General features: G+C 39.0%; 2 protein-coding genes across 8 annotated transcripts in view; both read right to left on the bottom strand.

The window, feature by feature from the left end:
- Positions 1–10,622, bottom strand: part of EPB41L5 (erythrocyte membrane protein band 4.1 like 5) — a 59,865-nt gene extending 49,243 nt beyond the window's left edge. For both annotated transcript variants that reach the window (XM_082057209.1, XM_082057210.1), the window contains exons 1-2: positions 10,549–10,622; positions 9,309–9,493 (exon numbers count right to left, since the gene is read on the bottom strand). In XM_082057209.1, the coding sequence (XP_081913335.1) occupies positions 9,309–9,488 (180 nt within the window). In that variant the 5' untranslated portion in view covers positions 9,489–9,493; positions 10,549–10,622. The remainder of the gene's footprint in view (positions 1–9,308; positions 9,494–10,548) is intronic.
- Positions 10,623–13,164: 2,542 nt separating this feature from the next.
- The window catches only part of PTPN4 (protein tyrosine phosphatase non-receptor type 4), a 116,534-nt gene continuing 102,932 nt past the window's right edge, over positions 13,165–26,766 (bottom strand). For all 6 annotated transcript variants that reach the window (XM_082057201.1, XM_082057197.1, XM_082057198.1 and 3 more), the window contains 3 exons: positions 25,257–25,405; positions 21,981–22,116; positions 13,165–19,615 (listed from right to left, as the gene is read on the bottom strand). In XM_082057201.1, coding sequence (XP_081913327.1) covers positions 19,529–19,615; positions 21,981–22,116; positions 25,257–25,405 — 372 coding nt within the window. In that variant the 3' untranslated portion in view covers positions 13,165–19,528. The remainder of the gene's footprint in view (positions 19,616–21,980; positions 22,117–25,256; positions 25,406–26,766) is intronic.

Here is a 26,766-nt window from a genome sequence, read left to right as displayed (position 1 = left end):
AGCCAGAATTCTTATTCTCAGAAATAATCTGGTTTCATCACCAAGTCACATCCATGTAATAAACAGCAGCATGCATAATTTTTGCCACCTTTATCTACCCTGATCTTCAAATATTTTAAATTCAACTTTGCAGTCATAATCATTGGTTTACTCTTTGCTTTAGTTAAATCCAACATGATACTTCAGAGCCCACAGTAAAATCTCAGAAAAGTCTGTAAATTGGATCTGTCTAATCAAGTTCCCCACAGTTATTTATTTTCCAGTATTGGAGGAGGCAGAGGGAACAAAAGGCAACTTCACAGGCACACAGCATCTGCAAAACGTTGAATAATGAAAATACTGAGATATAGACCTCATCAAATTTGTTCAGGGCAAGTTTTTTCTGTTGACTTCAGGAAGAAGTACTTCTCAACCAGTAACAGATTTATTAAACACCAGCAAGACTCGCCTAAGAGAAGCCTTAAGGCAAATCACCTACATATAAAACCACACATTTTTTCCACTATTTGAGTCTGTAGCCTCTTTCTTGAAAGAGCAAGGCATTGAACTGTTGTTATGTTTCCTCAGCACAGGGTATCTCCTGCTCAAACAGTAAAATAAACTAATACAAAAGAAATCAATATAGTATTTGCAACAGCAAGACTAGAAAAATGTTTTGTTTTGCATGAAGCTTTCTGCACCATGTCTAAAACAAGAGTAAAATCTCCCCTTATTGGGAAGAACGCTTTCCGTCCTTTCCAATTCCTGATTAAGTCATCTCTTAAAACTGTAATTAACAAGTTATCTCCGGCAAATTCCCTCTCAAGGACAGGAAATGGAGCCCTTTAACTCAAGCCTGGAATTACTACACGTACTATCTCACACTACCAACAACCAAAACTTACTATTGTTCCAAATTCTGCAGTGCTGAATTAGTTTCTGAGCATGTTCACCTTTCTGGTAATCTCAGAAAAGAACTGAAAGATGAAGCGGACCCAGAATGACTAATGTGAAAGGAAAGTCCCTGAAGAAGAGCACGGAAGTGCTGTGGAAGGACTTGCAGGGGTACTGGGTGTTTTCTGACTTAAGTCAGTCAACAAGGCTGTCAACATAGAATTAATTACGCAGTACTTTGCATATGAATTAAAGCATCAGTGGCTCTATTTGGTGCAAGTCAGCATAAGTTTCACACCTGCTTTAACGTTAAATTCAAATCTTTTTAAAGCCTTAACTAAGTCCTTCCTCCTTATATTTAAACAAATGGCTGCAAAAAAAGTCTTGATTTGTAACAGGTCAATTTTTATGAAATCAAATTAAATCCTTTGTATTCAATAAAACAGTGATCTCAATTGTTTTCAAAAGACATAGCAAAGACACAGTTCGACTGCCTTTGCTTGTGAGAAGTTAACCCATACTCTGTAGCGGCAAGATGCAATTTGAATGACATTTTTATCCTACTGCTACCCTCCGTTTTTTTCCCCCCTCCCCTTTCTCTTTTTTTCTTTTGTTCCTTGCAGCAGAGCTCAGGTTACTCTCAAAGGACAAATATTTTCAAGCTGCTTAATGGTTACCAATGAACTCTTAACGACTCCACTCACAAGCAGCCCGGTCAGTGGCTGGCCCTCCCTTCAGGGCACAAATTAAACTCCACAAGGGTTTGTAATTCTGTAAAACCCGACTACTTGATTTACACAGTTCGCTACGCTCTGTAGAAAGCAACATCAAATATCTCTCACAGCAGGAGAATCAACAACTGAACGGGGAAACTTAAATAAAATATATCATTTACATAGGGCTGGGCATCTAGAGGCTTTGCCACACTTTGGAATGAGATGAAAGCATCTTCTGATCGCTTTGGTATGACTCGTACGCCACTCTGCCCCTGAATGGAAGGGATGCTCCCAACGATGTCCTAATGACATCTCACACTGCTCTTAGTAACTGCAACGGCTGGCTGAATAGGTGTTACAGAGGCTGGACTTAATCCCGGTGTTACAGAGGCTGGACTTAAACCCGGCAGCTCCGCAGCAAGGCGGGGTGAAGCCAGCTCTGGTGGTCACCTCGGCTGGGTGGTTTGTCCCTTCGGCACTGGGATAAGGTGACACAGAGACATTCACCTTGGCTCAGGCACTGCCTGAAACTAGAGAGGCAGGTTCTATACCCTCTTCTCGTGGTCACAGAAGTAAAGGTTATTTCATGGACATGCACTCAAGAAAGAGCATAAGGCAGCAGCTCGGTGCTCCAGAAGTGGCCTGATGGAAAAGCCACTGTCAGTACCAGCAGCAGCCAAGAAGGACCAGCACTGCTGGAGCCACACGGGCTCCCAACAGCTGGGGATGTGACCCCTGTGCTGGGCAGGCACCGGCTGAATGGCTCACTTTGTAAGGTCTTCTTATCATAGCAAGTACTTCAAACTTCCTAAACTTGGGGAAAAACAAACAAACCACAAACAAAACAAGCAAAACCCCCAAACAAATAACAAAAAACCGCCATCAAAAATACTAACTGAAATGCTCAACAGAAAATTATTTTTCTATTTTTGTTTGTGAAGAAAAGTAGGTCCCTATATAAGATGAACTCTGAAAAAAAGAGATTAATAGGCTTGACCTTCATGGGACTTATTATTCTTTGTGGTTTTGCAGATGTAGTTTTCTGTCAGAACATTTCTTCAAATTATGATGCTAATGTTGCTTATTAACAATAATTTACAGTAGCTATTAACTTCAATAGCTACCGAAGTTCAAAAACTTCCCTTCCTTGTTTTTGTCAACTCATTAGCAGCCACCATTCATATTCACACCAGTTTCCTCAGAAACATCCCATGTAGCCCCGGAGAAGCTGGGAAAACCCTGTGCAGGATTTACAGCCACCCAGTTGCTAGGATGTCACCCAAGCATGTTTGCAGACCATGGCAGTGTGGGAGCAGCAGATGAGCCCGTGCGTTTTTTATTAAGTTAATACCCCTTCTCCCACACGACATGTTTCAAAAAAATAAACGCTGAGAAAGCTCCAATGGTGAGTTTTAAAGGCAAGAGTTTTCATCTCAGCATCATGAAAGCAGTATCTATAGTTAACACCATCAAGGTCTGCTGGAGAGTTGCAGAGTTACACCACCACCTTATCTTTACAAAGGCAGTGTTAGAAGTACACATTATTTGTATCACCCTGGTCTCCTAGTGGCTTTAAGTACTGACCTACAAATGGAGTTGCCCCTCTCCTCAAACTCCAAGCATCAACCTTTCAAATATCTTTTCCAAACCCCCCTGTCGATTTTCTCCTTCAGCTGAAGATGCCACTGGCAGCACAACACCAGTTCTGGTTCTCTCTCTGGTGTATCCCCAGCCTTTGACAACATGCAATTCCTGTACCATGTGAAGAGCCCTTCAAGCTGGAAGGCTGCGGAGAATAATTTCTAGCTCCAGAGAAAGAGCTTATAAGTTCCTCTATTTACTCAATCTCTCCCAAATAGAGGAAGATAAACATTTGTGATTAAACACTTTGTTTTGTCTCTCTGGAAAACGGAAAAGAATACTTTATAAAGAATTTAATTCAATATCCATCATAACTGTACAATTATTAGAATACTATATAGAAGGATTTTTAGGTACTACGCTCAGGCTTATTGACCCTATACATTAAAAAAAAATATCCAAAACATTGATACTTGTCTGTTTGTTTTGCCAGAAGTCTCTTATTTTTCCTTTCCCAGAAAGTTTGTCTCTTCTGGCAACACATTTGATTCAATTTGTTTCTGAATCTATTTCCAATGTTCTTTCTGATAACAGAATATATCTAGACTGCTTGTCCAGCATGAAGACGTAGAGATTAAATACCTCCCCCAGTATATTCTCAACCATTTCAGTTTTATTTGGTGTTCCAGCTGCAGGTCTCTCAGGAGCAGCCTGGTTAGGAGCATACGAGAATCCCGATCTTTGGCTGAGCTCTCTCCAGGAGCAGTGCAGGGGAAGGCAGGGCTTCAGACAAAAACTCGCTGTTATTGTGCGAACTGCGAATGCTAAACCTTCGGACAACCAAACCAGCCTGCAGCACCATCCCTGAAACACCGCAGGCCAAACAAATCATTCTGATGATCACTCACTTCCAGCTGCTGCCTTCGCCCCTTTCCAGTCTGACCAGGGCATCGTGAATGGCAGCAAGCCCAAAATGCTCACCTGCCATCTGCCCAAACCAACCGGCCCCAGAGCACAACTCTGTACAGGCAGTCAGTGATTCTGCTGCTGCTCATGAGTGCTGAAACAACTCAGCATGTACTATATATATATATATATATATATATATCTCTTATATTCAATCTCAATATGCACTGAAATCTGGCACCCCAGGAAGCACTACGGCTTGGGCCTCCTCCCATGACAGAGAGCAGCTCTGCTTCGTAACACTCCACTCAGGATTGATTTTCCCAGTTTCACGCACCTGAGAAATCTTTCGGTAGTTTAAGCAAATAGTCAAAATCATTGCAATAGTTTAAGATAAAGACCAAAACCATATGGGAAAAAAAAGTTTTCATGTATCATCTTGATACAAGCAAATGTTTATTTACTCATTCATTTTGTCAGCTGAGATTTATTTTAAAAATTTAAAGCCCAGCCTTGAACACCAAGATTACACATCTTATTCAAAGATTTATCTTCCAATACTTCTAGCATGACTAGATCTTCTTTTTAATCAGCATCTGCATCACAGACAGTGTTCTGTATGCCATATTTACAGCTACGGATATTCAGTAAGTAGCCACAAATATTCTACGGGCTTTTAAAAAAACAGGGCAGATTACTGAGTAAAAACAACTACCACAATACATCTCTGATCTTGTAGTCGGATCAACACAGATCATCTCCCTTCACACAAAAAGCCATCAGCACTTGTTAACGGTTTGCTGGCAATGTTTTTGGCAGTCCAGATAGATTTCTTAATTTTATTTAAAATAATCACTACAAATACAGTCCTTTTATCTTATTTTGTAAGTGTTACTCCAAAACTGTAAACAGCTTAGCTAATTCCTGCTATTCCACAGAGCCTCTGGACTGCTTCATACAAGACCTTGTTTTAATTATACTTCATTATAATAAGGACAAAAACATCTCATTTTGAAATCTCCATATTAAATTTCATGCATGCATAAGTAAGGAGTATTCTAAGATGAAAAACTACTCAGGGAGCATCCATTCTCATTATTTGTGTCTTTCACCTTATACCACTAGGAAGCTTTTGCCCAAAATTTAGATTGCACATACAGAAACTGGAATACAATTAACGCTCTACTATCCATGAGAAGATTACGTAAATTGTGGGTTAAGCAGGGTCAGACTTATTTACCAAAACACCCCTGGCTTCCACAAAGCACAGAGCTGCTTCTATATGACCCCATATTTACTATCTGTTGCTATTATAAGGTTCAGCTTATTCCTACACAGAAAGCTATCCATAAATTTTAAAAAAGGTGCATATTCCAAATGTATCCCTGTAATTTAATTCACACTATTTATCTTGCCATTCTTTCCCCTTTATCCAAATTACCTTCCCCTTTCCCAGTTATTACTATTAATAGCATAGAACTGACTATATATCTACAACAAATACTCTATTTTCAGATCTTTTGATTTAAAATCTCTGATGCCCTCCAGTACTCAAAACAGCGCTTTATTTGAAATTCTTGACAAATGGTTTTGTTTGCAAGTATTCCATAAGCTGCTGGTGACTCCAATTAAAAACAGGCTTCAAGGACAAACACTGCTATGGTGTCTTCCCCCACCCCAACCTGCCTTTCCCCACCAACTATCACCACCAGAGGAGTCTGTGTTGCAGCTGCTAGAGTTCCCTTGGGAGCCCAGGCTGGTGTGACTGAGCTGATGGAGTCTCCAGGTACTAAACCAGGGCTGTTCGTAGCTTTTGAGAATTCCAGAGGTGCAGTGGGGGAAGATGGAGTTTACTTTCACATGAGAACAAGATTAAAAGTAAGATAAAAGATGTCAGCAAAACCAAGTTCTTGTCCTCTCACTGCTCATACCACTTCAGCAACATTCCACCCACGGATCTTAAACAATTAGAAGAAAAAGCACAACCTGACTTTTGTCCAAATTGAACTCAAGGTGAGTTAGTTAAAACAGTGTGAGCAATGAACATCAGCAGCAGCGAAGTTAACAGACATCATATATTTTATAAAAACTTTTCATAGATAAAAAAACATAATAAGCTTCTTAGTGTTTCACGAATCACATAAGTCTGCCAAACCCACTGAATGCATTTGGACAAAATAAAACTTTAAAGAAGTGGTAACAGATGAGGAAAATTACCAGGTCAAAACACAACTTTAGAATCTGAGATGAAGTTGGGGAAAAAGCCCCCACACATTTCGATCTGCCCTAAAAAAACACTGATAACTTGCATGAAGTTCATGCCTCCCATTTCAAACATACCAAAGTGACAGTAAATAGTACATATAACACTGATACTCTTCAGTCATTGACATGGCTATGAAACAAGTAGGTTCTTAAAAAACATCCAGTCTATGTACTGTGTAGGACTGTAGCTTTGATGACCACTTCAAGTCAGGCAATTTTGTAATTAAAAACGACAGAAGAAATAGAAAAGCAGACAGATTAAGCGGCTTGACAGACACCATAGATAAGATCAGTAGACAAAAAGCAGAGTTACTGCTCAAATCCTAGCTCTGTATTTAATAAATTAAATCTCAACTTCATCATTCACAACATGTTATTTTGTCTCATTGTCAATATTCATAAAAAAATCAGTCTTTGCTGCTTAAAAAGATGCTGAAACAGGTTTGGCTTACGTTATAACGTTCCCTGTGGTGGGTTTTTTTGTTTATTTTCATTATTTATTTATTTATTTAAACATAAATTCAGCAATCTCAGATTCAATGACATGAATGTTCGGAACTCCAGACTACTCTTCTTTCAGTAGCAAATTCACTAAATGCTTCCTCACCACATTTGGGGAGGCACATGGGGAACCAGATTGAAGAATCTCTCCAGCTGGAAACACATAACTAAACTACACTGATTATTTTCAGCCACAGCATTTTCTTGACTTAGCTTACTGCCAGGCTGCCAAAAAACTGTTTCTTCTGCCAAGGGGTATGTGAAAACAAGGATAAATGCAACAATGAAAGCAACATATTTTCTTCCTGTGGCAGCACCAACTTATGCCACTATAAAGTATTTATGTAGCCATAGATTAAAACAGGTAAAGCATTCATTCCTGCCAAGACAGATCTTTCTCCGGCTGTGAGCTAACCTGTTTGCTAAGTGATCTGGTTGTACAAAACACTTTTTGTTTTGTTTTGTTTTGTTTTTTAATAAAACAATTTTACAGAACTTAGATAATAGGACTGTGCACAAGTGAACTGGCACCTCTTTGAGATAAGAAAAGTTCATTCTAAACCAAATCTGCTGCCAAACTAACAGAACCAGTCTTGGAAAGTGCCCTAGTTCAAAGAGGACAATGATTCTCAATGGAAGTTTTTGTAAAAGAAAAAAGTCTCTGTGTATATATATATATATATATACATATATACTTTCAATTTACCTTCAAGTTTTAGAAATTGATCTTGTTTTGCCAAGATTTTGTACCCTCCACTTCATCCCGTCTCCCCCCACTTTTTCAAGCTCAAAATGTGAACGATGCAAGTGGAGATGCAAGAATAAACACACTAAGGAGTTCGAAATTAAACATATAATCTACTTTTAATTTATTGTATTTTAATCACCAAAGGAACTGGTACATGTCAGCTACTCATGATGTACTGTAATTACTGCATCTAGCTATGTAGGTTTAGCATATTTGTTTACTGTTACTCATAACTTATATGTCCACATACAAGGCTTTATGTTGGCTTATAAAGAAAAAAAGCAAGAGGGAAAAAAGTTTCACATAGAAATAAATAGCTACTGCCATTTTACAGCCCAGATGGCAGGTCATGACACCTCTTCGGGTTCAATTTATGCTCCTCAAAGCCTTAGAAATGTCGTTAAAGGCGCCAGGAATTTGCCTACAGAGCCAACCCCAACCTTAAAAGATTACTGCTCTAGTTACGTGGAGACACTAATTTAAACTTGAGTATTCTTTAAGTGTAACTCTTGCTATAAAGTGTTTGTGGGCATTCCTGGCCTCAAATCAAGCATCCTAGGCACTACACAGCACTGAAGACATTCACTACATTGTTTCAGAGATGTACAAATTTGTTTTACTGCCCTCTATAAACACCTATCAGTACAGCCATTTCACAAATAAAGATGCCCAACTATTTCTTGAATTCTAGATTACTTGGGGTTCTGGATATTTCCAGAGTTATTTCCGCTTGCTACGTCAACACTACCACTCAACACTCAAGTTGAGAGCCTTCCTCAAACCACCTAACATTACAAACACTCTAGAAATGAGCTTAAAATAAAAAGGGGAGGAAAGAAAAGCCATTTGAAGCATGGCTGCTCTGCAAGCTCTTCCTAGCCAGCAGCTCCAATATCAGCGCAACTGTTACTGCAGCCAGATCCTACAGAACTAGTCAGAAGATCTCGCAGACCCACAGCTTCCTAACTCAGCTGTGTGAGATCAAAACAAGTCACTAACAACTCTAACACGTGGTAATGGAAAAACAGAACACATTGCTTCTATTGCTACTGTTCATCCTGTTGGCCAAAAACATGTATGCAATTAAGCAGAGTAGAACAGACACGTGCATGTTAAGGGAGCTTTAGAAATGTAAAACAGTGGCTAACACCTCACTCCCAGTAAAGCACTATCCTATGAGACAGTCCCTGCTATATAATCTGCCCTGAGGAGGGGAAGGAAGTAGAATCCTTCTCTTCCCCTCCCTCTCAAGTGAGTGCTAAAACCTGCATCCAACCCTGACACAAACTCAAAACAAACAAAACCCACATGGAAATTCCTGCTCATACTTTGGCTCAGCCCTCCTCTTCAACAGAGTTACACCAAGAGATTTACCTTCCTTTTTAAGATGCATACATAGCTCACTTAAAAGAAAATCCAGTTCATCCGAGATGTTACCCTCCCTAAATTAAGCTTTGGCACAACAACTACATCAACGTGTTAGAAAGTGTTCAATCTATAACGCACAACGACATCTAACAAAACGCTTTCTCGTTTTGGCACATAAGAAAACTAACTATACTTTCAGTACCTTTTTATGACGAGTAACTTAGTGGACATCAAGTCACGGGGTCAGTTGCTACAACAAACAGATTTGCCTTTACCTTAAGGCAGCAAAGAGCACAATCAGATGGACACAAGTGAGCAGTATTTAAAAAACAAACTTGCATCACTCATACCGGCAAGTCCACGCTGACATCTGTTCCATCCAGCAGAGCTACCCGGCAAGTAATGATGGACTTTGCGTCCCCAGCTGCAGGGATGTGGGTTGCAGCTCTCTGGGCCTCTCTGAGCCGTTCCTTCTCCGCATGCTTACGCATCGACCGCCGTCCAAGGGTTCGACGGAAAAAGCTCAGCATCTTGGCTACAAAATCCAACACAGAAAAAGTTAGTTTTTCACAAAAGGAAAAAAAAAGTTCTTAGAAAACGCCAGACTTTGATAAGGAACTCTTGCTTAGAACAGAACTCATTTATGAAAAACTGTAAAACTTAGATGAGTGTACAGTTTGTTGTTTTGTTTTGGTTTTTTTGTTTGTTTGTGGGTTTTGTTGTTGTTTTTTGTTTTTTGTTTTTTGTTTTTTTTTTTTTACAAGCCAACATAAAAAGACCCAAACAGCCGATTCACTTCTTTGGATTTAAATACCCATACTCTTTGACTACTTTAAAAAAAACCGCAGCTCAAACCCTTGACAATAGTTAGGGTGGTTTTGGGAACAACCTGAAAGTATATTAGGAAAAAAAAAGCGATTGTGTAGATCTCAGATGATTAATTTCATTAATACAAGCACTACTGCACTCTTCAATGAGATGGTGATGTTCTCTCAGACCAGGAAAGCAACTAAGAACCAGCTGTTTTCCTGGCTGACATACTCCATCTCTCTCAAAAAAAAAAAAAAAAAAATATTATAAGCGGCCCTTCCTGCCCCAGAACTTCGCTCACGGACCGGGAAAGGCTCTGCACAGACCGGCGGATCCCAGGGACAGCGGCCTCCCAGCCCCGCACCCGCACCGGACGGCGCCTCCCGGGTCCCGAACACCCGGAGCCGGCGATGAGTCAGCCCCGAACCCCAACAACCGGCCGGGCTGCCCCGATCGCAACCCAGTCCGAGCGAGCACGGAGCCGAAACCCGCCGCCGCCCCTTCGCCTCACCGGGGGAGCCCCGGCAGGGAACGGCCGCCCCGGGGCGCCCGCCCGCTCCAATCCCCCTTCCCAGGCCACGCCGGCCGGGCGCCCCCGGCCCACCCGGCCCTTACATAACGCCCTGAGACCGGCGCCGCCTCCCCCCCCGCCCGCGGCCCCACTCCCGCCCCGCCTGCCCGGCGGCCTCGCCTCAGGGGTCGCGCCGCGCCCTGCCCCGCCGCGGCCGCTCGGGCACCGACCCTCCGTGCCGGTCGCAACAGCCTCCCCGCGCCGCTCACCTGGCGGGCGGCCCCTCGGCCCGGGCGGCGGCTGCGGCAGAGCCGGGGGCGGCGGGAGCGTGTCCCCGCGGCGGCTCCTCAGGACCCTGTGGGCGGGAGGGGGCGGCGGTGAGGGAGCCCCCGGGAGGGGCGGGCCTCCGGACATGGCGGAGCGATGTGGGAGGCCCTTAAACGGGCAACCACTCGCTCTCCACGTCCTCCTGTCCACGCTCACTCACCTGGCGGCTTCTGCTGCTGCTCTCTCCCGCTGGGCGCAGGACCGGAGACCGGGGAGAAGGGCGGCGGGACGGAACGCGGAAGGTGGACGGTGAAGAGATCTTTTTCGCGCCGTGCAGTAGGGCCAACATCCCTTTTAAAGGGGCGGAGCCCGGAGAATGGGCGCCCCCGCCCCGAGCCAGGTGGTTTCGCCCGGCTCAGGGGGCGCCGTGGGGGGCGGCGGGGCCGCGGTCCGGCCCACGTTCATACCCGGGGAGGGAACCGAGAGGCTGCGCGAGCGGCCGGGCCAGCAGCTGCACCTCGGTCACCGCGATGTGGGGCCTGGCGGCAGCGACACTGCGCGACCGGGCTGAGGGCAGCGGCGGCGCGACCAGGAACGGCCGTGAGGTAAAACGGGGCCGACCAGCAAAGCGGCTTTCCAAGTATTTCGCAGAATTTCTGGATTTTTCTAACACGCGGTGAAGTTCCCTCCGCGGACCAGCAAGAAGTACAGCAGGGAGCCCCAGGCAAACGCGCTCTTAAACCACTAAAGTTCAAAAGGAAATCGTCTCTTTAAACAGTGCCTGAAAGGATAGGTGCAGCAATGCGTTAAATAAAGCAGAGCCATCTATAAACTAAGACTGTTAGTATTTATACCCTGAAATAATTTATGACAACAAAATACTGATTGTATTCTAATGCCCTTTGTTAATGCAATTTGTTGCAGTGATTTATAGTTATTTTTTTGTTACTCCAGCCTAAGGGGAAAAGCCCCGCTCGCTGCCAATTATAAAGGGCTGCACCTTGCTGCATTTTTTTGAGTACGTAAATATTTGTGCTCAAGCTAGTATTTGAGATTTCCAAATAGAAAACCTCAGGAAAAGCAATAAAAGTGAGAGGCAATACAAACTCCGTTTGTAAAACTGTAGTGGCAGCTGACAGCGACCCTGCACTAAGTAAACGAGCTCCAGACTCCTTTGAAACGCCGGGATAACTGGGAATCCAGCCTCTGGAACACTCTGGGAAACCATGAGTTGGGCTTGTTATCGCAACTGCTTGTTCTAACAATAACGTAACATTTTCTACGCTCAGCTGTGAAACCTGGGCTGAGATCACCAGTCACTCACCTGCCACGCAGAGGAACTGGCACAATGAAACACATGGTGATGAATGAAACATCTGATGAATTCTTGATGCAGATCAACTGATCATTTGCACAGCAAGGATGCTCAGTTTTTAGCAGAGATGTCCATCACATAAATGGTAGTCTCCTTGCCATTAAGCCTACACCAATCCATGTTTTCCTATTAGAGCATTCAGGAGAACAAATTACTTGATTTTTAGAAGTGGTCCCTACATTTTCTGCCCATCTTCAATTATTTCCTCAAATTGAGCTTCTTTACACTTGGTCACTCACAAGCTCCCTTGTTGCCACCATTAACTCCATTATTCCCAGCTTCCTTTCTGTAGCTACAGTGACACAAACATTTCTGCTCATTTTTGCTCTTATTTCACACCAGCCTCTTGCTACTCTTCATGTAATTACAGTCCATTCCTTCCTCACTATTTACTACTCAGATGCAGTGCAACTATTTGCACATGCAACTGTGGTATCTGTGACTCATCTTCTATCCAGTCTTCCTATTCCAGTTTTAAACAAATCTCTGCTGACTTAATATGTTTTCGTTCTTCTGTTTCACACCTTGAATGCTTTCCCAGTAGTTTATCTTTTTGTACTACAAATCCAAGCACCTTGTCTTCACTTTAAAGTCCTAAATTAATCAGTCAAGTCCTAAATTAATCGGTCTCTCTTAGACTCTTACCCCTCCTGACATTTCTGTCTTGCCTCTTAAGTCCTTTCATCATCTTTTCCTACTTTTGCTTTGAACATCCCCTCAAGCTGCCATCTGGAATTTTTGTTCCTCACATCACTACTCCTCATACCCTCAGGTTTGTGGTCAGACTATAATATCTACTGAACACTGTCATCCAAAACACTCACTGTGTAAAAGATAACTAGTTATTCTTCCACTAGACCAAAAACTGTAGTATATATTTTTGGGTCAAAAAATCTGGCTGATACTCAAGCTGCTTCTGTAGCCAAGAAATTTCATTCCTGGTAATTCAGCATCCTCTTCTGGTGCTCAGTCCATAGGGCTGTATTTATGGGACGCAATGTCAGAAAGTAAAACACAAGACAAACATTACCTGGCATCACAAGTGTATGAAAGCAGCACAGCAAAACCATGTGTATAATAGCAAGAAAATGGAAAAAAAACTTTAAATTACTAAAGCACATCTTTATTTTGCAATTAAACAATTAAGATCCACAAGTAAACTATATATATATTTTCAAGTCTGTACCTAGACAGCTATTTGTCAACTGAAATTAAATATATCCACAAAATATGCATAACAGCATTTTTTTTTTCACATAATAGAATGAAATTTTACTTAAGACTAAAACAAGACTTGTTAAATGTTAATTAGCATATTTATCCTGGGAACTGCTGGTTTTCGGTAGAAGTTAGTGTATAATTTTAATGGCAAGAAATTTCATTTTATCAAAATGAGGACAAATACATAAGGCCCTTTAAAGCATACAGTAGCTGCAGTGACAAAAGCTGAATTTATTTTCACATCATCCAGTGTTGACCAATTTCAAGTTTCCATCATTTTTAATCAACCACCCCCAGCTGTTTAGCCAAGATGTTGCCTTTATGTTTTCTTTATTTTTTTTTATTTTTCCTACCCATCATGTGCTTTTAACAAATTTGTAGGCAAAAGTCTACTTACGGGAAGAACCTTCCCATCCTCCAACATTAATAAAGGTACACAAGAGTTATTCTAAACAACAAAAGAGCTATTCGACTCTGAGATGATTTACTTCACACTTGCAGTCCATCATTCAGCAGTATGAAACTGAGATGAAATTTGACAACTGAAAGCCACAGCTGGAAATGCAAATTAATTATCAGAAGTAACTAGCAAAAAATATTGCCACCATCTGATTGTTAATAATGATCTAAATAATATTCTTCCCTTTGTATTTACACATAGTATAGCACCTGTTGCAGAAAAAAAACAAAACAAACAAAAACCTTACACAAACAGCCCTGCCAATTTGACTAGTTAAAATGGGATTGGTAAATGAACCAAATCAAATGCAAAATAAATCTGGATACAACAAATAAAACCTTTGTTTTCTTACCTTATTTTTCCTGTAAGATTATTGTGTATTGGTACTGTGGTGCCCCAATGTACTGAGATAATTGCACTGGATCTTTTATAGTCTAGTCTTTGTGGATATATTCTAGTTAAAGAAAACAACAGCTTAATGTAAACTGTTTAACCCTTTCACTCATGTCTTGGGCCCCTGGCCTAGGAGTAAAAGGGTGACAACTTCTTTAAACTTTGTTGTGCATTATCTTTAGTTATCAAAATTCAAATAAGTTAAGTAAAAAAAAAATACTGATTTCCAGGTAATTGATCTAATGTTAAAAATAATGCTTAGCAGAAACATTTACAGTAAACATAGCAAATTTGCAGCTAGCTGAGAGAGATCACAGAGATAAATTTACGAGTACCCTGTAGTTTCTATTTGCACCTTTTTTTTTCCTTTTTATTTTTTTTTAATGCAAGCTATATTATTCCTTTTAAGACAGGAAAAATGAGATGATAGAATTATTATCTTCTTAATATCTATTTTCTCAAAGTCGCTCAGAAACTTACAAACAGTAAACCAGAAACAGCTGTGATAGAAATCTTTAGAAATCACTAGAAAGCATTCGTACCAGGGTGTAATAATCTCTGTACAGAAACCCATTAAGCATCTCTCTCCAAACCCAATTTATTTTGTCCAATAGTTCAGTCAGTAGTAAGTATGAGATAAAGTGCTACTATTCAAACATCAAAACACTTTGAAAAAAAATCACCCTTTAAAATGTGTAAGCTTGCTAAATACGAAATAACATAACCAACAAACTGTCAGCCAGTCCGTGAAACGATAGCTCGTGCTATTGCAATGACAGGTATTTTAGTGGCTTCTTTTTCCTTTTTATGAGGCTCCCGGTTCAAAGAAAACAAGAAGTCCATATTTTTAAAATGGAAAATTTCAGCTTTTTTTTTTTTTAAGTGATTTATCTGAAATGTTTACCATTGAGCTTTTTATGAGCAAAACATGCCAAAGCCAACAGCCCAAGCTTGCAGCTTGTACACCAGTTAAAAACTTGTAGCTGGAGAAGCCCTACATACTGAAAAGACGCACATTCATGGTAGCAGCCAGCACAGAGGTAAAATCAGTGATAACAAACTGGCCTCCTTTGCAGACTGCTAAGCCAGGGAAAAAAAAAAAATCATTTTCAGTTTATAACTGCAGGGAGGTAATAGAAACAGGACAAACTATCTTCCCCTTGTAGCAGCTTCCCCATCACCACTAATCCCTGCACTTTCATGCAAGATCTATGTCTAATTAATGTAATTGTTTTTCCAGGCTTTGATATTGGATCCTAGCACTAAAAGTAGCAATGGAAAAGATTCTTTCCAGTCTCAAGACAAAAGGTGCGTACTTAGATTAGCAAATACACCCAACCAGTGGTGGACCTAAGATGTGAGCTACGAGACTACGAGTGACATTAGAGGGCACCATTCCTGTACTTTGTGAAAGTCCAAATGTGCTATTATAAATTGTAATTTGGACCATAACCCAATCCTTCCCTTCATCCTGAGGGTCTTGAAGATTGCTTGCATAGTGACTCTACAGTCTGAACCCCAGCACACATACTGGAGAACCTGCTTTCACATGGACACTGGTGGATGGCGGATCTGTAGTTTTTCATGCCAATTCCCTGATCCATCAAACATCACCCACGTACCTGCACACACACTGCAGAAACATAAAAATATCACGTAATTCAGGTCCACAGGATACCTGGAGCTCCAGCATCTCTATGCCAGACCTTCTCTACTTCCCATCTCCCTGGGCAGTGCAACTGCAGCAGCTCCGCTGCATTTTGGCCCTTCCACAGGTACCACAAAGTCTTTTGGAAGGTCTCCATGGAAAGTTGCCAGCTACACGGATTCCATAACAAATTCCTCGTGTTCCTTAATCACCCAACTGCTTTCTTACCCATTCTCTAATAAATGGCGTGCCAGACTATAATCAGGCAGTCTAAGAAGCAGCATTATTGCTTTATATGAGATATAAGCTTTCAAGATTTAACAGAGCAATGTGGAAGAAACATCAGCTAGCATTAAACGTAGTGAGAAAAAAAAAAAAACAACAATGGGCTTTTTCTTTTTCATAACTGGGAGAGAATAGCTAAAAATAAAATGCATAAAAGCAGTATTTTACTGCTTAAGACTTGTAAGTTATTTAAAATACCAAATCCTTCCAAATTTGGAATGAATTATTTAGCCCCATTATCTGGTATTACCTAAGGCAGCACTTCCCAAAGCAGATTGGCTGACAATGTGTAGGTGATTTATTAAACAATACCTGCACCTTATTTCATATTTAGCAAAAATAAAAAATGCCCCCCAAACACTCAAAGCCTCTGCTAGAGCCCCATGTCTTTCTACTAAACAAAAACCTTCAAAATCCACTTTAAACAAGAGATGGTAGTGGTAGTTTTCACTCTGAACCTGAAAAGAAAACAAAAGTCTTAACATTATACATTGGCACAAAATTGTCATAATATTGCTCTTATTTACAATGAAAACTTTTTTTTTTTAACTGGATTTGTATCATGGAAGTGTTACAAACACTCTTTCCCACACCCACCCAACATTTTTCCTAATCAAATGGTATGAAAATAATTAATCATAAAATCCAACAGTCATAACACCAATCACTTACAGGTCTATAGGTCATTATGTCTGAAAGATACATTCATGTTTTGTACAGCATGAAACATACAAAAACTTCTTTAAAAAACTCTTAAGGATGATACAGATCTTCATAACCCAAAGTAAAATATTTAGCAATTTCACTTTTTTTTGGCCATATAAAAATAGCTTAAAGGCCATTTATACCACAAAAGGTAGAACCATTTGAACAAATGATTTATGGTGCAGAAAGGCTTCAATGCCAACCTCTATCCCAATCGCTTTTTGGTTTCCACCATCCTGGCTTTGGAGAAGCCGGAAAGTCACAGAGTTGCTGATGGCCAATTATCTAAGGATAGCTAACTTGTTCCAATTTTTGCCTAGTGCAGCTAATTAATACACTACAAAGCATCTTAAGTCAGTGCAGAGGAAGATTTTGAAGAGACCTATTATTCTTGCCTGTGTTTGTAATCAAAACAGTAATCACAGATGATCAATAAATATCCCACACTTAATTGTGGTATAAATGGGTCTTCTGAACTGCTTTGGCAACTTTACATAAGAATATTTAAATATGTGACATACCAACACTATATAATGTTGCTATAAAATCCATTTCTGATTTCCCTCAGAAAAAAGGGTAAATGCTATTTTCAGTTATGACTTGACTATGAAGAAAATTTATTTCAACATAATGGATTATTTTATTTTTTAGACATTAAGTGCCAAGTTTAAAATAAACTTCCATCTAGCCTGCATCTCAGCCAATAATCTTGTCACACTGAAGTTAAAGCTTATACTTTCCTAAAGAAGAATTTTCTTTTGTTGCAAATGGCTTAAAATATAACTGAGATTAAAGCTACCTTATTACTATTTTTCACTTGATCAGATCCAGAGATTCTTGTAAGATTAATTTTTCACTGAGGGATAATATTGATTTAAGCATGAAATCTAGAAATATAAGTAACAGGGCCACAGGCCACCTAATATTTTGTTTTCTAAAAATATTTTAAACTCTATTGTAAACTTCCTTAACACTATCTTCCATTTGGCATCATGGTTCCTGTTTATTATTAAGCCATACGCCAGGATTTCAGTTTGCCTGAATCCCTTTTCACTTAGAACTTCATAGCTGATTTCTTTCTAATGTCCTTAGAATACAGCATATAATTCTTCAATAGTTAAAAATTATTTTGTGTAGAACTTTCAATTTTAATTTATGCTCTGTATAGCCTACAACAAAATTTACTTGACAAACATTTTCAGAAAACAAATACAATAAATTAAAACTTTTAAATAGAGGGCACAAAGTTATGTTGTCACAGGACAGTCAAATAAGTGACTGATTTTTTTCTTACAGTATATTACACTGGACACCTTGCTTCTGAATTGGTTTCTCCTATACTGGAAAAATACTTTAAAACTGGGACATTTATGTATCTTTAGAATGAGCTCAGATACTGTATCAGACAGACAATTCTTACAAATCTTCTACCTACTTAAATAAGAAGCAACCCATACCAACTGGAACAATTTTGCACAAGCATAACAGAAGGTGACTGGGGTCAATATGGAATTTAAATAAAGTTCTCAAACAACTTCATAGTGTTCTCCTCCCTTCCCCCCACCCAAACAATTAAAAAAAATTAAAAGGCAGACCTGTACGAACATGGCTTGAAATCAGCGATGAGGATTTAAATAGTAATTGGTTAGCAGATAATGGAATTAAATCACATCTGATTGCAAGTTCAACTTAATTATCAGTGCTATTAAAGAGTTACGTTCTAATCAAGTAAGACAGCTATTTCTCAATAAAAGGATAAAACAAAGTATCAGCTTCTAATGACCTACCAGCATTTCATAGTAAGCTGCTTGTAAGTTACTAGTTGGAAGGAATGAAGGAATGTGTCAGATTTCTCGCATAATTCAACACAGCAGCATACAATGCTCATTCATGAAGTTGGCAGAGGTGCTTTTGCTCCCGAGAGCAGGTATTTGTATAAGGAAAGAGGGAGTGGTATTTCTCTGACCCTTTGCGGTAACACGTTCCAAGCACCAAGGGCCATTTTAAAAATCTGAACCCATTAAGATAAATATGACAGGACAATACCGCCCCCACAGAATCATGAGTGCCTTTCACTGGATGTATGCTGTAAGTCTCAAGGCACTTAAGGGGTTAAGACATAATGCATGCACTAGTTCCCATCACGTAATCTTAAGTCACATGAATCAGAATACACCAGTGTATGACACACAAGCTGTGTCAAAGAAATGCTGTTTATTTTATTATTATTATTCTTATTATTATTTTTTATTGTTAGTTTGTACAAGATGCTGGTAAGTGGGCAATTATGCAGCTACTGCTGGGTTAACACAGACACCAGCGTTCCTCTAACAACCAGCTGGTTTCTTGTCAGGGTGTAGGACAAAGTGTGTGCTGCATCAGTAGGCAGTGTGTATCTATCGAGTATTGGCAATATTGCTAATGTTGTAAAAAACAAAACAGTGAGAGTCTGTACATAGTAAATAAACCTAGCACTGGAAAAAGACCATGGCTTAGTGTATTTTTTCATTTGTTTTTCATTTTAAGAGACATGGGTGTAAAACAGAGTGAAATAATTCCAAGCCTTGTTTGTAGCAATTCAACCAGAAGCGCAGTATGACACTACAATGAAATATCGTAGATTACCCTGAACACAATTAGTTCTTTCAGTTTATGGTTTGTTCGAAGCAAAGCATGAAAATAAAGTCTTCAAAGAGATGAAGGTTAGGAGAGCTTCGGAGACTGATTTTGTTTCAACGTAAAGTGCAACAGTGCTGAAGTTTTCAAAGTCCTTTGTCAATTCTTTGCTGTACTTCACTATCATTTCCTGCAAGCAGTATTATGGCACAAAGAATGCTGCCAGTTCATTAGAGAGGACAAGATTCCTCAATTGATATCCTAGTTTTTTTTTGCTCTTTACTTATGCAGTGGTGCTTGTAAAGGTTTAATAAATCCTTCTTCGTACACCTTCAAAATAGCTTCACATACAAATCTGTATTGACTCTGAAAAGGAAAGCAGATTCAGTAAATTGAAAAGAAATGTAACAACCACATAACATCGAAGCAGGAAAGGCCTCTAAGGTTTCCCCATACCATTCTCTCAACAGGCCAAGAACGGTGCTTCGAAATTAGTTTAGGAAGCACAAAACAACGGGAACTTCATATTAGAACATCTTGTTTCTCAACAGAACAGGATGAGCAGCACTTTGAAATATATACCAAAAGTAATATCCACAATATATTATTACAATGTCACATTAGTAATTTCCTGCTCTTCATTTCATTGTTGGTTTCACTGACCTGAGGTTTCCAGGCACTTTGATTTAGAAGTTATAGTTTCAAAGTACTTTCATTCTGTCACGTTACTGATATATCCCTCTCAGAATTTGATAAATAAGAAAATTGTTTCATGTTGTAAAAAGCCCAAACTCCAGTTTATTAACATTATATCATGTCTAAGTCTGCAATGTATTCAAATATAGCACCTGCATATAAAGAGGCCACTAATATTTTGTTTTGAACAAATAATAGTTAAAAAACCCAGAAGTAATCAAATTAGAATATAATGAAAATAAAATTAAATAAAATCACTGTTTTGTAAAACACCACAACTAACACTGAATACCCCATAATGGTGCATCTGCTGGTCAGAAAGCCAGCATGCCTCCAGTTCAGCGTGGTGGAATATCCCTCTCTGTGCAGTAATTAGCGATGTCAGACCTTAAATGGGTACTGTAACAGATTCAGCGATAGAATAATTATTTACTATATCGTTGCAGGTATATTAAGCCAGTTAATTAATACATATTTGTGTAAAATACGTATTTTGCCTGCAGTGCTGCCTGAAGGAGCCCCAGCTCTCCTCAGGCAGCGAACTGAGCAGAGACCTGGGCGCTGGGCCATCTCCTGGACACCGGGTGAATCTGTCAGGATTTACCAAACAGGAGAGCGAGTGCTAAAGGACAACAGCTACAGTTCACGGTATCTTAAAAACAAATTTCAAATCCTTTACTACCCCTTCTCCCCTTGATGCAGTGAACACCTGTGTTTCAAAGCTTGAAAATTCTGGCCTCTGATAAAAAAGGGGAAGACCACAAGATATTTAGCACAAGCTGTGAAAAAATATAGTTAAAAGCCTTAGCCCTGCACCTCCTCCCTTTAGTTATAGAACTCTCTTCCTCTCTATGTATGCTAGAGAGATATGCTATTCATACAGTGTAGTCATCACAAACAGCAAGAGCCATCCTTATGTATTTTTTTATGTATCACCTTCCTCACCCTTCCCACCCTAGCTGAATAAGGCAACTTTTTTTTAGTGGAACATGAATACTGGACAGCAGCATTGAATGATCACCTAGAAGTGGAGGCCCATATATACTTTTTGTCAGTCTGAATACTCTCTGAGGAACAGAAAAGGTTTATTCAAATTGGATTAGAGGAACTGCAGCAGGGATATTAAAGTTACCACCTTCAAGTAATTGTGGAAGAGATTTGATACTTTTTTTCCTTCAAAGTGTTTTTGTTTGGTTGGGTTTGGTTTTTGTTTTCGAAAGACAACTCAATCTTTTGATCAGTTTAAGGTATTTTCTAAAAATGTAAACGGAAACTGCTCTCAGAGACACATAACACCTAACTGATATAAATACAACATTTCTAAATTTGTTCTAAAATGTCTACAACTCTGAAATGTAATACATTAAAGCAACATAGCAATTATCTCTAACACCCAAACATTATAGATCCAGGAAAAACTCTAGCATCTTGAGACACATCAAATGTGAAGACAACACCAAAAGAATCCTGGTGTCAAGTTGCCTTTTTTTTTTTAGAATACATACAATTAAAATGATCTCACATCAGATTTAATGACTTTGATTAAAAAAGAAAATATTATTGATGTGATTATTTTCCTTTAACTGAGTCACTACAGGGCAGAGTTAAGTCTTGCAACTAGGGCAACATCAGATCACTGAATTGCATCACTGAAGGTTTTCCTTACATGTTTTTGATCTGTCTGTATTTGCCTTTTATACTACTCCCATTATTGACACCTGGAATTAGGCTCCTGCTTTCTCCACTGAGTAATTTGTACCCTACGGAAAACAGGCCTTTTTGACATTAATTGCCAGGCATCCCTGAAACAGTTGCTGCTTTTTCAAGTTTTCTTTGTAGAAATTTAAATAATTGCTCCTTTCCAATAGCCTTAGCAATTTATTCCTGCCTGAAGCCAAGGCTACAGCTACACTGGGTACAGGTGACCTCTTTGCAATATGATCAACAGCAAGTATATTAAAAATCCATCTAATGATATGACTAGATAATAGGAAATTATTCTTCTGCAATGTAGAACAGCAAATATGTTACTCACAGGTGTTTGGATCATCATGGCTCTCTGATCTCTCATGGTTCTTACAATATCTAATGGATAAACAGGCTGATTGCACTCAATTAGACACATCGCTGTCTCCATAGTGATAAGAACTCCTGTCCGTCCAATCCCAGCACTGGAAAAAAAAACAACAACAAAAAACCCCACATGGAAAATGAAACAAAGTTCCTGGAATATGGTTCATACTTGAAGACCTAAAGGGTGTTAAAAAACACCCAACTCAAGACCTTCCTTCTCAAGGATTCTCACAACTGATGGTTATGATTCCCATGCTGTTGGGGCAGGGGTTAGAGATTGTGTCCCTGGGAAAAGTCCATCCTGCCTGAACACAGCAAAAACCATCAGCACAAACGGTCAGCCCTTTGAAGAGGGACTGTCTTACCCAGCCGTTCATTGGAGCAGAATTTACAGATGTTTCTTCAGTTGATACTACAAACTGTACTAATATCTAGATGACAACAAAATACAGAGATACCAAGCATACACTGTACACTTTGTGTCAATTTGACATTACTGGAACATTGGGCTGATTTGATAAAACCACGTGCATGTTCTTGAAGTGATCCATTCCTTTGTATTTCAGAATAAGGAATAGAAAAATTATCAGAAGCCTCTGGAGGATGACAATAATGAGAATTTTTTTATTATTAAAAAAGTACAAGAGAGATCTAACTTGCGTAGACTGAAAAGGAACACATAATAGTAATCCCTTTCAAGACAAGGAAGAACTGTAACATACACACCTTAGAGTGGCAAAATTTTTAAGAGAGCTTATATGAATCATCCTTAGTTAAAAAATAGAACGAATCTAAGGATTTATCTGCATTGTTTCACATATACATAGACGTTTCCACAAGTAGCAATCCTCAAAGACGGAATATTTAACCTTAACCTTGACAATAAGTTTCAAATCAAAATTTTTCACATTCAAGAAAATTATGTTGCACTTTTGAAATAGAAAACCAATGTTCTCCATATTTGAATACAGGACCAAATCCATATTTTCAAATGCCAGTATTACTTGTACTTATACAACTAGTATTTCAGTCAAAAGATGAAAGTGTTTCCTTCTAAACTAGTTAATATAAACATTCCAAACTTCGAAACTTAATTGTTCTGATTTGGAAACATAACTTCAAATTAAGTCTGACCAAACTACAACTTCAAATCTTTGCCCAGAAGGTGGCATCAAAGCCACTATATATTTCAGTGATGTAATGAGAATTTTATGACAAGATGTAAATGTGCTGGTTATATAAAATTATTCAATGGTATGCTATATTTATAGAATTTATAAATATAGAATTTATATGCAGAACGTTCTATCAAATCCAAACAGGAACAGTATCTGTCAAAGCACTCAATGATTCATTTTACAACTTGAAAAGATTTGGAGAGGAGCAACAACAATGATGGGAAGCATGATACAGTTTCCGTATGATAAATATCAGGTAGACTAGGACTCTTCAGCGGGGAAAAATAAATCATTGAATGACAGAGGGGAACATCGAGACATGACATGAAAATCATGAAGGGCACAGACAGGATGTGTGGCTCACCACCTCTCCTAGAAGAGGAATTAGAAACTGTTCAACTAAACTAATAGGAGCCTTGTAAAAATAAAACCACACATGAACACAAGCTTGGAAACTAGTGTTTTAAGTAGTTCAACATCACAAAAACCTTTCTAATTTCTTAAGGTTTCTGTTGCTTTACAATCTGTTTGTTTGGCTTTGTTTTTAAACTGCTATTGTACAAAAGAAAAGTTTGCTCTCTTAGCTACTTGGATTCTCCATACTAAAGCTGTTGCCTCAGTTCTGAAAACAAGTTTTCACCATTGTGTTGCACTAACATCTTCTGCCATTATACTGAACAAACGTTAAAAAAGGTGGGTGCACATGTGGAGGAACCCCTGGGCTCCTTCAGCTTGACTCACTAGAGGAATTTGATTATAACTCCCAACAGACTAGTTAGGCCAGTTAAGTAAATTCTGTTGAACTGTGATATTCCCTCTCTTTTCTTCTCTGAAACATAAAACTATTATAAATGTTGGTATTGAAATTACCAGTGTGGAGATGAACTGACATCCCATTGAGACAAATGAAATTGTTCACACTCTCGAAGTCGTTGTTCCAGAGTCTCTGCAGACTTGCACAAGTTGTATTTGCCAGATATTTTTGCTATTTGTTAATAACCATACTCATGAAAAAGTATATCAATAATGGAAGTTGAGGGAAAATATAATTTAAGGCAGTGGCATTCTGGTATTGGTTTCTCTAGTAAATAAAATTCACCCTGAACAGCACAAAGCAGAACAGAGAACAAAAACCATTTAAATACCACTTCTGATAAACAAAGTGTTAAAAAGAAAAAAAATCTTGTTCTTTCATCTTCTTCAATAAATGTCTATTTTACTTGTAGATTAGATAGCCTTTACATTGATTTTATCCCTTAAACCTCTCAGCTTCCACCTGAAACAGAAAGGATGCAAACCTGGCTCGGGAACACCCACTGATTGGGGACTATTTGGGCAGTTAGAGGTCGACTTTTATTCACAGAACTGCTCACCGGGAATTGGCATAACACATGTTCATTTGAAGATATTTGGCATTACACGTTATAATTTACTAATTAGGTAAAGGATTAAGATTTTGAAATTTACTACAGAATGCTAGTAAAAACTACTGCACAAGAAAAACAAAAAACTACATTTCATGTGTACATAAAAATTAGAATAAGAGTTATTTTAATTCATGACAAAAGTACGTTGTGGAGAAAAATGTAAATGAAAATCTTTATGTATGTATCAAAATACCATGTAGCCGAAGATTGCCAGCTTCAGAGGAAAATATCTTTTATTTGATCACTGCATATACCATCCACATTTTCTGCTATGGATTATTTATACAGCTATTCCGGAGTCTTGTAGAAAAGTCACCATGAGGAAAAGGCTCCTAACTATCTTTTGACATTTCCCTGAATTATTATATAGACTGTTAGCACAAGCATTTAATCCGTAAACAAAACAAACATGCAAAAAATCCCTGCACAGATCAACGCATGTATATACTCAAAATTTGCCTTACTGAAACATGAATACAATTTTAAGTAATTGTTTCATTTAAATGTCGAGTTCTCCTGTCATTTCCAAAGCAGATACAATTACATTTATTTCAACAACAAAGCACAGAGATGCTATCGGATGATATATAAGTTCAGTTTGATGATTTAATAAAGTTGGAAAAAAATGGATACCTGCAATGAACAACAACAGGTTCTTCTCTGCCAGCCCTCTTCTTTCGCACAAGACACACAAAATCCAGGAAATCGCTGGAATCATCAGGAACCCCATGATCAGGCCATGCTATGTACTGGATCTGAGTCAGTTGGCGACTTTCCTCTTTCTAATCAGAAACAAAGTTTATCCAAAGACAATTCATGACCCATTAAAACAAAAACAAAACACACAAACAAACCACCCCCAAAACAAACATCAAAAATAATAATAATTAATTAAAAAAAAAAATCAATGGTACATTTGCAGCAACTTGAACCCCTAATAAAAGTAGCTTCAGGCAACTAGCAGCACTTTATTCATTTTAATCATCACTCATCCCGGATTTTATAACTACATTTTTCCTTAAAAACAAAAAAGGCAATCTACAAATGTTTACATCTTCAACAGGTTAAAAAAAAAAAATACATGCCATGTAATAAGAAAGCAGTTCAAGGATACCAGCGCTCTATCTGAACACTAGATGTACAAGGCGGTGGCCACATTTAACAGAAAGAGCTTCTGTCTCACTAGATCAAATGATAGAACTGGGAAGGGAGGAGCAGGACTTTGAGGCATAAGAGTTTTCCTTCAGATCCCGTGTGAACAGCAGTATTGTTTTGGTTTTCTCTGCACCTCTTAATTTCACCCAATGTACTAACACATAAGATGCAGAATCACTGTTTTCCACTCCCCTCCAGCTCCATGCTCCAATATCACAAACAACCTGCCTCTGGTTAGTGAAGGAGACCAGCTGTACGATCAGTGTAAAAGCTACATTTCAAAGAACAGGAGTTACCGCACTTGAAGTCACCTCCAGGCACAGAATCATTTACGGAGGTTCCACTGCTGGTAACACATCAGCAGCTGTCTCAACACGACACAGGAATTTTAACTGCAAACTGACTGAAAGGCAGGTCTATGAAACTGGCATCTCATCTGGTAACCCAAGCAGTGAGAAACCAGTACACAAACTAAATTCCAGATACTTATTTCCAAACATTTCTGAGATTGAAATGCCAGCTGGGGAGGCTCTGAAAACCACACGTGCCCTGAAAAATCACGCAATGCATGTTCAAGAAGGTCCTTGTTTACATGTGGTCACCAATCCCAATTCATCCTTCTCTCAGCAGTATTTATCTTCCATCTACTTGCACATATTCTCCAAGACAAAATTATTAAGAACTGTTTGCCTCTACAGAGACAGATTTTCAGCTGCGATAATGAAATACCTCTAGAAAACATCAGGGGAATAAGAAGTTTATAAACTTCTTAATTACTCTTTCTTAAGCCAGGGCATGAAAGACACCACCAAAGACTTTTAACAGAAATAATACATATTTTCAGTGATTTAAAACCAATTAATATGATTATGGAAACTCAATCTTCGTGATATTTTGCTAGTGAAAGGTTTGTTACCATTTTAAGAGCAGAATTTTTATTGGGTAAGTAGACAGCAATACGAGTAGTTTTCTAAAGGCTTCTAGAAAT

The sequence above is a fragment of the Streptopelia decaocto genome (genome assembly GCF_964273445.1).
Source record: "Streptopelia decaocto genome assembly, chromosome: 6".
Lineage (NCBI taxonomy): Eukaryota > Metazoa > Chordata > Aves > Columbiformes > Columbidae > Streptopelia > Streptopelia decaocto.
The sequence above is the reverse complement of the archived record's forward strand: the minus strand, read 5'-3'. Positions and strand labels throughout refer to the sequence as shown.